This window comes from Megalopta genalis, chromosome 3, assembly GCF_051020955.1.
Source record: "Megalopta genalis isolate 19385.01 chromosome 3, iyMegGena1_principal, whole genome shotgun sequence".
NCBI lineage: Eukaryota > Metazoa > Arthropoda > Insecta > Hymenoptera > Halictidae > Megalopta > Megalopta genalis.
The window spans coordinates 30,782,072-30,797,946 of NC_135015.1; the positions used below are offsets into that span (position 1 = coordinate 30,782,072).

The 15,875-nt window shown below is 49.8% G+C and overlaps 1 protein-coding gene across 1 annotated transcript in view; it reads right to left on the bottom strand.

Annotated features, from left to right (window-relative positions):
- Window positions 1–15,875, bottom strand: part of LOC117218240 (U-scoloptoxin(05)-Sm1a) — a 120,834-nt gene that overhangs the window by 40,444 nt on the left and 64,515 nt on the right. Inside the window, exon 2 of the mRNA XM_033466500.2 lies at window positions 12,505–12,635. Coding sequence (XP_033322391.1) covers window positions 12,505–12,635 — 131 coding nt within the window. The remainder of the gene's footprint in view (window positions 1–12,504; window positions 12,636–15,875) is intronic.

A 15,875-nucleotide genomic window follows, 5' to 3' on the forward strand; every position in this document is an offset into this window, starting at 1 on the left:
TCCCCGATAGCCGCGAACCGCCGCTTGCAAATAACAGCGAAACAAACCGGTTTGATTTAGGGATCGATGGACAGGATTGCGGTCGTACCGGCTGCGCCGTCGAAGAAACCAATTGGACACGTTGATTAAACGCGGTCCACGTGACCCGTGTGCCCCGTATAAATAGTCGAACGGCCCCTCTCGCCTCCCGCTTTTTCTCCCTGGTTGAAACACTGTGTCAAGAGTGGGCGCGGGGGGACTATTCGTTTGACCTTTAATATCCGCCGATTCGAAACGACGACACGCCGTTTACGTTCCGGCGATTTCACTTACGTACCGAAGCGGATTACGCCAATAATTTTTCCTAAACTCCTCTGGACCCCTGCCACATTAATCCTTCGCTCGTTCGTTAACTTTCCTCCACTTTTTTTTTTCTCGTTCGTCTGTTAGTAAATTCCGCACATCGCGCGCACCGACGATTGTCCCGCTATATTTCACGGTCCAGCACTTCTGCCTCGAATTCGTCCGTGAAATTTGGCAGCGATTTTTGCTGCGCCCGCTTCGTCCGCTTTCCTCCGGTTCCACTGGGCTCTCTTCTCCGCGGATCACTGGACGAGGGAGACTGTGTGTATTCGTTTCTAGTTTAATTTTCTCGTTTAGAAACTCCATTTTCCACGTTTAGAAATTCCATTTTTCGAGGCTTTTTCGGAGCCAGCCTCCGTCTCTCCCTCTCTCCCTCTCTCTCTCTCTCTCTCTCTTGCTGCTCGCAATTCGCCGCTGCTGCTCCGTTTCCGTGATACATTATTGTAATTCTGCGCGCTCGGCGATCGCGGCGCCCTTTCTGCTTTTCCGCTCGAAACTCGCTCGATTCTCTTAACGAGTTTTCCGGTGTTTTACTTTCCGGAGCAGGGAGAGGAGGACGAGAATCGAATCACCTGCATCGCGATTCGTCGTTTTATTTACACGAATTCCAGTCCACGTGCCGCCCTTTTCGAATCGAAAGGTATTCTGAATTGTCCCGGAAATCTGTTGATTATCGTTTAATTGTTAAAGCGAAAGTTTTAGAATTTCTCTCTGCCGACCCGACGGCCAGGATTACGATAATTAAAGCGGGACTTTGTTCCCGTTCCTCCTTTGTGTAACTTCGCGTTCTCCTGTGTTCCGTAATAGCCGCGCGCGTATCATTTTTTTTTCTCTCTCCGCCGCGAGTCCGCTTTTCTCTTTATTTTCCCGCCTTATAACAGACGAGACTCTGTTAACGATCGCCGCGGAATAGAATTTCCATCGGGGCTCGTTCACGGCTAGCTTGTGCCGCTCTTTTCGACGCATAGGAAAGCGCATGGCCCCGTTCAGCGTTGTTGCGGCGGCTTTCTTCCACGCTTTCGCCTGTTTCTCGATAAATGAATGCGGAGCGACTGGCGTCCCGACGGTATCCGTCGCCCCGTCGCATTTGCGTTACTCGAGCGAATCAATTGCACCAATGTTCTCGATATCTCGGCGGAGAAAAGGGAAACTCTGCGGATCACAGAGAGAGAGAGAGAGGATTAAATGCCGCGAGAATCCGCAGATTTTTAACGTTTAACGTCGATCGATTCGTTCGACTCTGAAAATGATCGCGTATTCAACGAGTTTTTTCGAAAATATAAATTACGTTTCTGCTCCTTTAAATTACCGGAGGAACGTTCGATAAGAATTTACTTTGGTAAAAGTAGTGCGATAGGATATGTCGATTAGTCGGTGATACGAGTCAGCCTTTGCTCGGACAAACGTCCAAGTGAAGCGGTGCATTTGAATAAGTAGATAATCGTATAGAATATTAGAATATATAGAATATTAAATATAGAATCGATTCGAATATACGGTCGATTCTCGAGAAGAATTTTCTGCAATTGCAGTGGCGTGTAACATCGACGCGTTGAGTATATTTTACGATGAAAATTCGATCAGGTAAAAGTGCGAGATAATTCTAGTTCAACTTGTGTGATCAATCGTACGTGCGAAACAGCTCGACTAATGCACAGAAAAGTAGTACAGCCAAATGCATGATCGGGCATCCGTACGAGCGAGTATCAAGCGAATATCCGAGCAACGAAAGGAAAATTTTGAATCGAAGATCCGAGGCTGCTTCTAACATCAATCCCGTTGTCATAATTGCTCCCGCGTAGCGGATACCGTTTCAATTGCCGGCGTATCGTCGTTAACGAAAATACACGACGGCATAAATTTGGAGAACCAGGGGAACAGAGGCAGGCAGACTGGCGGTCACGCGGAGAAAACACGATGGAATAACATTTATTATTCCGTTCCGGCGCAGGATGGCATCGCACACGTTGCCGTATCTACCGCAGCATTTGTACTTTACCCCTTCCCATAAATATAAAGCGAGCGCACCACCCCCCTAGGAACAGATGGTCCAAGTTATGAGCCGGTATACGTCAGTGTCGGACGATGCAGTCGTTCGAATGGCTGCGGGCGGAGAAGCCGAACTCAATTATTGAAGGATTCGAGGAGAAATTGAAAAACTTGCCGTCACGGCGAGGTAACGCGACGGTCTTTTGAATATTTGGTTGCCGCGGCAAGAAAATTTCTATGCAAAAATATCGAACAGAAATGGAAATGCGACGGACGCTCTCGTTTTGTTTCGGCAGACCAATTTTTATCGGTTGTCCGAATTATTCGCAAACAAATTTTAAAGCCGTCGAGAATGATATTTTTCATCGATAAACGGAATTACGCGGAACATCGATTTCCCATTCGGCCGAAACACTCGCAAATTCGCGTTCCTTTGATGCGAGAGGAAACGTTGCTTCCAAGGAGATCGGAGGAACAAATCGGAGTTGTAATTGAATTAGTAACATAGGAATGGTAATCGAATCAGAAAGCGCAGCCCCTAGAACTTCCTCGGGTCCCTTGACCGTGGATTAAAATCGCTTCCCCCTTGCCATCGGTTTATTGGCTGGGGGGACGATCGCATTTCACCTTCTTCGCTCGCCGATAGTTCGCGAATCGATACTGCACGGTAAAGGGACGGTGCAGGTAGGTGAGTCGTTGTTAGCAGCTCCGATGCGATTAATTTTCCGCGATAATTACGGCAGAAAACGTTCGATCGAGGCAAGAAACGACCAAAGCTGGATTTACAAACGACTGGTTTTGTTCGGACGAGTGGAGGACGTTTGCGTCGAGACGGCCGAAAAACAAGCGTTAGAATCTCGTCGAGGATGAATTCGAAGTCGGGCGAATATCGACGATACCACTGTTCGAACAAGCAGCCTAATTTTATAATCTATCGTAATTATAATTACGCGTATAATTTAGCGTAAGATATCGTTCATCGCGCTGCGAGAAAAGCGACGCGACTCGCCCACTTGTCAGACAAGTGGAACGGGTCGTTCTCTGGTGAGACAAGTAGCATAACTTGACCATTTGTCGGCGGTACAAGTTCTCGGCTGATCGAGCAAGAAGCACGATTCGTTCGCTCGTCGGACAAGTGGACGAACTCGGCGACTCGTCGGACGAGTAGAAAAACTCGGTAACTCGTCGGACGAGCGAACTACGGTAAACGAAATTCCAGCTTGACAAACGTTGCGGACCAAAGATCATGTAAAGTCTCCAGCATAGAACAATAGGTGGTCGCGTGAAATGCGATAAATCTCTCGATACGACAAAGCAAACTCGAGCAGCAGCTTCGCGCTTCGACCGCTCTCAAAATCGATTCTTTGCTTGTTTTGATTTCATCGAGGTATCATCGGCGCGGACACACAATGAACACTCGGAACTGTTCGATAACAATATCGCAACGGTAACTCTATATCGTGCCGACCGTAGGGCTTTTGGAATTTAATTTGAAGATCGTCCGAGCAGAGTGCCGCGAGGTATTCCCTGGACGATCGTATTCCCAGCCGACAATGGTCTTCGAATCGATCTCAGTTTTCCCATTGAATCCTGGTCTCCGAGGACCGACAGCGCCCCATAAATATCCCGGATAATCGAAGCCCGTTCGATCCCGACCATAGACAGTTCTCGAATCCGCCGCGGCTAATATATTCCTAATGTATTCCCTTCGCGGTAAGATCGGAACCGCTCGAAGAAGCAATCTCTCGTTCGTATAATAAACTCGGTAACGAGTAACCGGTTCCCGTGTAATTTCATCGAGTCGATCGTCGCTCACCGGAACATCGCCGAACGGGGAACACCTACGTAAAAGAGTCTCGTTGAACAAAAATGGCTACGTGCCGGAGTTCCGAGCGGACCCTCGAGAACTCCTTACCGGAAGCTCCTCGAGATTACGTCTCGTTCGAGGGACTGATGGTAACAAGGGTCGGAATAATAAATCGCCGGACTATGGCGGGACGTGGGGTGCATGTCTGACACGGCTCGTTCGTTCGTCGACTTTTTCCTGACGAAATGGAATCCGTGTTTCCACGATGGTCCTCGAAATCCTTGGCGTCGCGCGATCCGACGACCCTCCCGTAAGAAAATTTATTTTGAATCTTCGGGAAGACAGCCGCGTCCTCGCCGAAATTTCGATTTTCGATGACGCGCTCCTCCGAGGAGTCTTTCTTTGTTCGATCAGCCGTGTAAAAAGCGGCATTGTCTCTTTCGTTGGAAACGTAGCACAAGCTACTTCGCAGCAATATTTCTATCGTGTTTTGTCTTTCGTTCTTCGTGCAACGTTAACATTTTCCGCGGCAATCGCAAGATATAGATACCGTTTATATCTATATACCGAATATCTCCTTTGTTCGATACTTTATCAATTCGGACCTTTCATTGCTTCGCGCTTCGTCCGTTCGTGCTCGCGATAAATGCGCGAGATCCGCGGGGTATAATGATAATTTTTGTAACGGGGAGCCACGAGATCGCGCAGACAGTAGTTCGTTCTTCGTTGCGTCGAGAGAAAGGGAGCGGAGAGCCCTCGAGCGAGCGAGCGAGCTCGAAACCAAAGCCAAGATCGAGAATTCTAATATCGAACGGGACAGCGTAATTTTTGCCTGCAGCCCAGCCGATAAACGAGGGGATTCGATGCGGCTGAATCGAGCTTCGATCGACGGGTTCCGCTCGTAAACAAGGGCCACTCGCGAAATCCGCAGTTCCTCCGTTCCGGAACGAGCTTCAATGACTTCGTTCCCCCCCATTCAACGTATTTTAATACGCTTGTTGAAGTCGGTCGCGAAAGCTTCGGGTTCGAATGTGTTTCACTGCTCGAATAATTACCCCTTTCAGCGGGGATTTTTTCGCGGTTCGTTAAACACGATTCACTCGCCGAAGACGAACACGGCCCTTTTATGGAAACGTTTGCTGGAACCTCGCGATGGTCGCGATAATCCGATAGAGGCGATAGCTTCCGCCCGAATTCCTCTCGATCGTATCGTTCCGGCGAAATCGCTGAAATTCGGGGACTCTCGACGCTGCTGGATGCTGGATCGATCTTCGTTTAATTGCTCCATACAAAATTAATCATTTGTAAGTTTCTACCGCTGATTTCGCATTTCTGTTTTTTCGGCCCAATCAGACATATTCAACCGTCGTCCGTTGCTCCATCGCGATACCGTGGAAATCATTTGTTTGTTGGATTTTTCATTGATACACTTTCCCGAGTCTAGCCATTGCTTCGTACTACTTGTCGTTCTCCAAGGATTGGTTCGTGCTACTCGCGTTGCCGAGCATCGATTCGCGCTACTTGTTCCAAGCGCTGATTCGCGCTACTTGTTCCAGTCATTGATTTGTACTACTTGATCAAGATGGTATTAACTTAGACCAGTCACGGTCCAACTAGGCATGGACTTTCGCTACTCGTCTGAACAAACGTCGACTCGTATCACTTTCCCGACTCTAGCCATCGATTCGTACTACTTGTTCCCCAAGGATTGGTTCGTGCTATTCGCGTTGCCAAGCATCGATTCGCGCTACTTGTTCCAAGCGCTGATTCGCGCTACTTGTTCCAACCATTGATTTGTATTACTTGTTCAAGAAGGTATTAACTTAGTCGCAGTCCAACTAGGCGTGGACTTTCGCTACTCGCCTGAACAAACGTCGACTCGTATCACTTTTCCGACCAGATCTTGGCGCGTGCCACGCTCGATCGATCATATTTAACCGACTCCATCGTCCGCGGACGAATCGGTCGGCTAATTGTTCGCGCGTCTCTCTCGCTTTTGCCATAAACGGATAACGTTTCAAGCTCCTCGCTCTCGAGAGCGATAGAGGACGCGATTCGAACCCGGTGTCGAACGGTATGCCGTAATAAAACGACTCGGCGGAACGACTCTATCTAATCAACATCGCGATTGAACCTCCTCCGCTATTTTCTCTTCCTTTTGTCGGGCTAACTGGGTTGCCGACCATTCACCGTGCGAGCTTATCCCGTCCCACCGCGACTCGCTCGATTCTCTCCGAGGCACTCGCGTTCGGGACAGGGTTCTGTGCGGTGGTGACGGGCGAAAGCTGGTTCGGTAAACCGAAATGGAATAATAGAAAGCTCGGGGAGCCGAGGAACGGGCCGGATATCGAAATCAGCCGTTTCTCGCGGCACTGTTTCAGACGACGGGACGCGGCGGCGGGACTCGGCGGCGGCTTCGTATGCCTTGTTTAGCATTCAACGAGCAGGTGTCGATGGTCGACGGACAGGATCGTGCCCATCGAAATTCAACGGGCAGCACCGTTCGTTCGGTGTGTTTGTCGTTGATCACGCGACCGGTTAACCGCGTCGCCAATAAATAATGCGACGTCCCCGTAGGTAGCAGTGACAGGTCCTGGGCAGCGTCGAGCCGCGCGACATCGACTATCTGGGCCACCGTTCCGCGACGGGACCGTGCAAGTGCCGCTCCGGTGCGGTCGCGTCAAGTCGCGTCGCAAGAATCGGAGCCGCATTAACGAGCGAGATCGAACATCGAACGATTCGGACGCTTCGGAGCTGGCCGCGTCGCAGTCCTTCCGTCGTTGCACACGGCGACGCGGTCGGCCAGTCCGAATGCACAATTTCTCGAATCGATAGCTCTCAGCCCGGCCCGCCTGATAATTACTCCGGCAGCGGCCATAATGTATCCAGCCATCTATCCGATCGGCGACCATCACTCCCTATCGGATCATTGCTCCGACACGTTCGGTCACGCAGTTTCCGGCTTGAGCAGGCGTTTCCGGGACGGGTCTGTCCCGCGCGTTCGATGCGTTTGTGCGGACACGGTGCGTCAGTTTTCTCTTCTCGGTGCAGTCGATTTTCTTCGCCGTGGATCCGTTTGCCATTAGATCGTCGATACGTACAGTGGTCCACAGAAGTATTCGTACACATTTTAAAATGCAATAATTATTTCAAAATTGAACCGAATGTCTTGAATTTTTCCTTAGATGATAGAATGAATTCTTTTATAAATTTTCGTTACAGGCTCAGATAGAAAGGTTAAGAAACTTTTTATTCCAAGTAATAACAAAATCGAAAAGGAACTATTTAGCTTTCGTCTAGTAGAAGTTTAGTTCCTCTATCGTCTAAAGGAATGTCAAATCATTTGGCTCAGTTTTGAAAGATACATCGCGTTCCAACGCTCGCGTGCGAACGCTTTCGCGGGGCCACTGGTAAGAAAGTAATTCCGAAGACTCGGATGTTTCTAAATCGCGCGTCGAACGAAATAGCAAAGTTTCGGATTGATTCAGCAGTTTGTCCCATCCGGGGAGCAGGCTGCGATAAAAGTAATTCGAGAGCTCGCTCCGCTCGCTCGCCCGAAGTTCCCAAGCAATCCCGGGGAGACCGCGAACGATAAATGCATAAAGAATCCGCGGGGCATTCATCACCATCGAGTTACGAAATTGGAGTCCGTAGGAAAACGTCTGGGACCGAAAAGGGGGCCACCGCGCTATCTTCATTATTTACCATTCCGTAACAGCGGCACGCTTTTAACGTTTCCAGCCCCGAGGAACCGCGGGACGTCTTCCGCGTCCCGCTAATGGAAGGAGATCGTCGTTCGGACAGAAATTACCGAGAAGGTAAATGGCGAGAGCGGCGAGAACAAAGAGTTCGAATCGAGAAAAAGAGAGAGAGAGAGAGAGAGAGAGAGAGCTGCCTGGCGGCACACGCGACGATTGCACGCAACGTAATATTCGCAATTTCCATTGTCGTGTGTGCCGAGGCGAGCTCGCCGGCCGGGCAAACTTCTCCGCAGAGATTCCGCGTTTTCTTCGGGCCCGGGAACTCGGAGCCACGCCATTTCACCGGAGCTTAAATAATTACGTTTCCACTTTCGTGCTCGTGGAAAAACGTCTATTTGGCGGCGCGAAGTTCGCGCGGGTGCTCGAAAGGGACCCGCGAGCGGGGACGGAGGCGGAATCTTCTTGCGAGAAAGAGCGGGCGAGTTCGGAGAATGCTGTTGTGCTCCCGGCGGAATTCGCTGTGCGATAACGTCCGCGAGGAAACAAGAATTTTTCGACGTTCGTTCGACGTTAAATAATTACCGGGGGCATGGTTTCTCGGCGGTGGAAAGACGCTGGAGACGCTGGAGCACCCTCGACTCTCCCGCCGTCGATGCAGATTCGATGGGGTCGCGATCTCGAAAACAGCGAATGCTCGTATCGGAGCACCCTGAGCGAGAATAATCGCAAAGAATTTCCCGTCGTGTGTCTCGCGTGCACCTCGCGTGCTCGCGAGCATTATCTTTTGAGTACTATCGTTTTATCGAAACGATTCACCGTTTCATACGCACGATTGAAATATCGCTTTAACATGGAAATCACTTTATGAAATACTAAGAGCAACGACTTTACGTTGCTTCGTAAAGACGACAACCGTACGTCTATATTCAGATTTCCAGCGATCTTTATTATATATATATATATCCGATATAACGAATTTATGCAATGGCAAATTAAACGTAGCAAACCTAGCGTATAGTTCGATGCCGCAGAGAGTTTCGATAATCTCCGGGAATATATTTAATGGCTGTATCACGTTAATTGGACCATATTCGTTCTGGCAGAGGTATTATAACGGCAGCACGGAGATTTTGGGCTCGGTTTCGTTCGCTGTCGTTAGGTTGGCAGCAACGCGGCATAAACGAAACCCGCGGCACTGTTTCGGAACGGGTTCACCTCACTCGACTAAGTAGAGTATGCTAGCTCGTAGTCGGACAAGGGGAACAGGGACAGCGTTGCTCAGCGAAGTAGAATATGGTCGCCTCGAGTCAGACGAGTTAAGCAGGATTACTTCTGCTCCGTTGAGTATTAAAATTGTAACAGGGTCCAATCAGGTAGAATAGCCCCGTTCTAGCTAGGCAACCGACCCTAGTTGGTTAAATATTCCTCGTCTTACGAACACCGTTATTTCAATAATATTCTTGGTCCGAATGTCTCGCATTATCCTCGCTGAGGAGGAACACGCGAACGCGTTGATTCGTATTCAATATATGGTACTCTAGGAAATACTCCAAGAAATTAAGAGATCGCAAAATTATCCACGAAAATCATCGTGGATCGCCGACAAAAATCGGCTGGAACGTTGCAAGATTTTTCGCGCGAAGCTACAGACGTTCGAAAAAGCCGCGTAATTCCCGATCGAAAAAAATTTCAGCAGCGCGTTCTCGCTGAAATATCAGGCACCGGCGTGCAGCCTCGATCCCGTCGATCGATGGCCAATCTCCTCGATCCAGCGCGTCGAACGACTCCGGTTGCCGGCGCCGCATCCCACAGGGTATATCCGGCGTGTAGGTTCGCGCGACAGCCCGATATTGCCAGGGCAAAATGTTAATTAATACCTGCCTAACGCATGCACTTGGCACTAATTTGAAGGGCACGACGGAATACCCGCCGGTGCATTAGTAGGCCGGGGCCGTGCGAGCTCTAATAATGCAGTCGCCGCAATGAATGCAACTTCGCCGGAGGCAGCGGGCCGGGAATTGCCGGCCGAATCGAAGACAGACAAGCGAGAGCCGGGTCGCCGGATAGAGGACGGACGAGACCCTTTAATCGATGCCGATCGCGGATCCCTTTGAGACCGTCGGCGATCGAGAACCACGCCCGGCGAGACAGCTGCGCGACACGTGCCGCAACGCGATATATGGATCACGGGATTCGGATAGGAATGCCGAGGCAAGATAAGACCGGACAAGATTAATGCTTCTTTTTCATTGTTATGCTTCTGTCGCCTCGATCGCGAACCGCGGAGAATCGACGATGCTTGGAAACATTTGTCGCTTCGGCTATCAATTCTTTGAACATATTTTTGGCGACACAGCTCGCAGATCCATTGTTCTTCCTCCCGTCTCTAGCGTCATTCGCGCGTTTATTGTTCGGTAGCCTGAAAACTGAATCACGATTTTTATACCGTTCGTCTAAATGCATTTACATCGGACGCTATACATTCGACAATTGTCAAATAAAAATTGCAACGAAGCGACAGTAAAATCAAATTGCACAGCCTGCTAAAACCATTCCGTTCGTAATCAATAATATACAATTGACAGAGATACGAGATTCGTTCTGGTAGATTGTGTGCGGCGTTTTTCTCCCGTCGGAAATCGAAGCGCGAATTTCCGGGAAGACCTCCGGCCGAAGGATCAAAGGCGCCGGCCGGCCCCTTTGACTCGCTAGCATGGTCATCCTGGATGGCAGGACAAACAGGAAGTTCTTAACACGGTGCAAGCAAGTTTGCCGGGGGGACTATAGCTTTGTTTCAATTACGGGCCGACGACGCGCGAGCGCAGCTTTAATTAAGTGTCACTTTGCTCGCCGAAACTCGCTCGGCGTCGCTCGGCGTCGCGCGCCGAATGCCCGCCAGAAAATAATCCGACCGGCCCGCGAACGGCCGCGCGAACATCAAAGACCCCGGCAAAAATTTCTTTTCATTAGCTTGAAAGGCGCATCGGGCTGCCGCGGGAATTTGTCAGCGTCCGGGAACCGCGCGACCCGGCCTGGCCCGGCGTTTCGAATTTTTACGCGACTTTTATCGTTCTGTTTGGTGGCCGGCCACGAATTATTAGATGAAAGAAATCGCGAACTCGCCTCCTCCATTTCGTAATTCGCATACGAGTGCGTCCGCGCGCTACTATCGGCGAAATAATGTCCCGCATTCGCTTTCATCAATCTAAAAGGTGCCCCCCGTCGGCGGCGGATTTCTTTGTGGCCCGTGGAAGATCGGGCCCGACAGGATAACACGCCGATTCCATTGAATTCGTCGCGACGGGGCAGCGTGTTCGGTCAACTTTGCCGACAACTTTTGCATCGCTCCCGATTTCATTTAATCATTAGGATTGTTTCGAATCGGCTGTTTGCAATTTGACTTGGGTGGAATGATATTCGATTCAGGAATAGTTGTTCCGTTTGAAAAGGCGTCGATGTAATCTCGAAAGTAGCATTTGTTGTCAGCAACTTCAGTTTCGTCGGAAATACATAAAATTTGCAATCTACTCGTTACAAAGCCGAAACGGCGTGCGACGAGATAAATATCTTCGAAGAAAGAACTCTCTCGTTTGGAAGAATTTCTTCGTCAGAGATCAAAAGACGTAAACGGCCAGCATTGATTCTCGAGGCATCGCTTAATGTCATGCCCTTCTGAGGGAATCTAAGGGAAAAATCCGAGATGTGTCTGGAGAGAAAACCGAGGAAGAAGATTGTCGGTATAATAAGATATTGCAGAATTGGTGGCAACGTGCGAGTGGATTTTTTACGATTCCCGGAAAAAAGAGAAGAAGAGAGAGAGAGAGCGAGCGAACTCTTGGCGACGATACGTGCAAGCTTGCAGAAGCCGTCGAAGCCAATCTGCTCGCTAAATCCGGCATGGTCGAGGAGGTAAATAACGTCGTTCGTTACGGTTCTTTCTGGAAGAGTGTCAAACGGTTGTCGGCTCCCGGATGGCGAGCGACGCTTTTTTTCGTGCTTCGTGAATCGCGCGTTTCCAGCACGCCGATCGTCGAACTCGCCGCATTAAACGAGCCGCGAAATAATCGATGGCAATCGTTCGCCGGAATTAAAACGGCGCGCCGTGCGCTATCGCGCGAGAAAACGCCGGTTGCGCGTCGACGAGACAATTATAAACAGCATACTTTTGATCGACCCGACGCGCGCGCGTAGAGTTCGAATAGCGACAAAAACCTGGAGGCACCGCGAACTTTCTCGATTGCCCAATAGTTTGAGAAACGAGCGGATCGAGGTGGCCATTAGGCGGACAAGGCTAATAAATCTGCGGCGAGTGGACGAAGGATCGGCAACAAACGCGAAGGTGGGAGTCGGGATCGATGTTTTATATAAGCAGAGAATCGAGCGTCTCCTTGGACGGACAAGTAGGACACAACTATCGTTAGTCGCGCGTATCGATCGTAATTATGCCGCGGGCTGTATAGTTGCGCGGAGGAACGTTGTTCCAAGATATTTGTTACCGTTGTCGCGTGCGAATGTTTCGTGAGATTTCGGTGTCCCGATTTTGATACCGAGCGAATTTACAGTTACAGCGTAAATTTACAGTTTTCGCGTTCGATCCGTCAAAAACGATCGCAATCCGTTCGACGAAAGTCGACGATCCGTAGATAAATGTAAAAAGATACTTACGATGCACCATTCGAACGACGGTGCGCAGTCCCTCAAATGCATATGCGCGGTGTAATTGATGCACGGCGTGATGCTGCCGATTCCCTCGTTGTACTGACCGCATTTGTAACATTTGATGCCGTGTGCGAGCCCTGCAACATCGTAACAGAGGCGTGAGCGTGTAAACCAGCCGTTAAACGTGTCGCTGTCTATCGAACTATTAATTACGTCTACGGACACCGTTAATCGTTTCCACCGCCGCATTATCTGCGCGATAATCGAGTCCCGAAAATTGCTCCAGACTCGAAAGCGGGTCCCGCGAGAAAAATGTCCGCGGATCTGCGGCGCGGGGAAATTCTCGAAATCGAACGCACGGAAGGCGATCGCGGTGCTCGAAACGGAATTAAAACGCGCCGTTGGAAAGAAACGGCGAGACCGTTTCGACCGATCGTCCTCGCGAAAGAACACGGCAACCTTCGCCGAGTTAAACTCCGACTTAATAGGATGGAAAACAGTCTCAAACGGACCGCCTCTCGATAAGTCAAGCGCGGCGCACCTTTCCCCGGGCTGAACTTTGAACAGGTAACGGGCATCACGGAAAATTGCTTACCAAAGTAGAAATTAGAGACGCGTGCCGCTTTGAAGCTCAAGGGCTGCGAACTTTTCAAGCGGCTGCCGGCTACCCCTGCCGAGCTTCAGACCCCCCGGACCCCTGACCCCGGACACGCAGGGGCAAAGACACGTACGCCGCGATTGAATCCTGGAGGAGTGGGCTGATCAGCTGCCTCAAAAGACGCTAAATATCGCCAGCGGTAGTGGTATTGGCTTTCGGAGCGAGGCAGCCGAGCAATTTTTAACGAAACATCCCCGCGGAATGTCTGCCCTCGACTTTAAAGCTGCCGATGCAATTCGGACGCGATCTGGATCGCATTTTTTTCCCACTTTCGACGGCTCTAGGTTCCGGATTAAATTCATTCGCGATTGAAACACGTCCGAAAGTTTCTTACTCGCAGCGAAACGAATTGCTTTCGTTCTTGGAGCGTCGAAATAGCGACGTGCAAATTTCAGACGCCGGTAACACGAATTTGAGCAACGCTTAGCCTCCGTTTTGTCGCATTCTCGATTTATTGTCTCGCAAGAAAGTTAAATCGGTATCCTTGTTCTCTTGGTAATCGGAAAAGGAGAAAGATGGATCGTATAATATCAGATTTTTACGCCTAACGAGCGCAGATTTTAGTCTTCTTCCTTTATCCAAATCGACCCTACCGCGCAAAGATTTATAAAACCCCGGTAACTAATAAAAGTAGTTCGAACAAAAGATGCATAGTATTTTTTCTTGGCGCGCATCGGTCACCGGGGTTGCCCCGTGGGTCGCTTAAAAATATCCGAACACGTTCCGTCTTATCCGGCGGGACGAACACAATGTAAAACTGGAAAACAATTCCGGCAGTCGCGAGGTGGATTTCGTGGGAGGAGTCGCGAAACTTTGTATCGTTCCAACCTGAATATTCGGGTCGGGTAGAGAGCCGCGGTTCGAGAGACTAGCCCAGAAAGAGCTTCCAGGCCAGAACAGATATACGAAAGAAAAGTGTCGCGGTTTCTTGGGGAAGTTGGAGGCCTGCGCGCGAATTTACGAGGGACGGTTAACGGCTTTAATGGCTCGTATCAATTTTCACGTTCGAACGGTTCCGGAATTAATCGATTCGGAAGCGGCTCTCGTGTACTGCTAAGATTTGGCTCGAGACTGATTCGAGAAAGTCCACTCGCAGTTTCGTAATTATTCCCCCGGCCCTGTTCTTTCGGATATGGCACGCTCGCGAGTTTCTTGCCTATATGGCTCAACGCGACCTTGCGGACGTTTTGCGAAGAACGCGTTAAACGCTTCGACTCCTTGGATACGATTTCCAAATCGTAACATCGAAGATCCTAGGATAATAGCGTTCTCGCGAAACGCGTTTTTGCCTTACAAAGGGAGTAAGTAACTTTAGCTCCTCGTTCCGTTTAAAAGGTTTCCTTTTTAATAACATTCGGTTCGTGGATGTCAAAGCAGAGGCTTCGCCGTTTAAAATAAACACAGACGGAATGCGGCAAGATTTTTTCCGAACCAAGTTCCAGCAGTTCAAAGATCGACGATTTCTCGGAATGGGTGGCGATGGATAAGTAGAATGGACCTGTCGCCGATCAGCCACGGAATGAAATTCAACAATTCGATGTGCAACATTCATTCGTCTCTCTCGCGATTAAGCAGTCGCACTTTCGGTGTACAAAATGATCGACGCGAGTTAACAATGGGAAAAAGGTGCGTCACAAGTGTGTCGAATAACTGAAAACAGGGTAATCGAACAACCTCGACCTTTATCTCGATTATTCGTCCACAAACGTGTTCTCGAACGAACTTCCGCACCTAATGCAAATGTCAACGAGGGCTCGAGTCGAAGTTAAGCAACAAAGGCCAACGATTGGCGTGGACCGAGTATGTTTCGAGTGTAAGCACCGATCCCTGTCGAATCGCGTTCGCTGGGCAAGTGGCGCGGGTCAACGAATGCCCAGAAATAGCGGCGGACCGGTTGAAATCAATGGTAAACATTAGATCGTGTCCAATCGCTGGCATAACTCCGTGGAAGTCTTCGGCTGGCCGGGCGCGTAACTGCGAGACGGCAATCGATACTCGAGCCGAACTGGCGAGCAAATAGCGGTGAACAATCATTAGTAGACTTCTCTGGATGCGCGGCGATTACGGCCGCTGATTTCCAAGAGGAACTATCATCCGTCGGCCATTTACCGTTCCGATCCGTTCAGTCGTCTCCGGAGACGCGGGACGAACGTATCAGCGCATTGTTAAACCGGCGGGAGTACTTCTAACGAGCCAGAAAGTTCAAAATTCCCATTGTCTGTCCGACAATGACGAGCGCCGAAGAATATCGCGCTTCATTGGATTTCAACCAGCCACGCCTCCTAATTTATTCCTTTCACAGTGTCGCGATCCTGTCACGATCTTCCATTTCATAACGCAACTTCCAACGGTATTCAAATCACTTTGTCGCTTCCTCCCCCCTCCCTCCTTCTAATATATTCAATAGAACTTCACACTTTTCGCGATAGTTTCGCGGTGACTCGGCCCCGGTATTTGCATGAAATTAAGTTTCCCTTTGTGACCATAATCTCTCGCCCCCGTTCCCGCTGGATGTCCCGAACGTCGGCCGACGTTTTTACAGCTTCCGTATGGAAATACGACCTCTATAAAACGGTGCCGACGTAAAACAAAAAGATTCCCGCCGCCAAACAACGTCCCCGTTCGAATACCAACGTTGCGCGCAGCCTTTCGGCCGACCAATAAAAGCATCGTTCTACTTATTGTCCTCCTTGCCCGACTCGTCCGAAGCTACTACCGG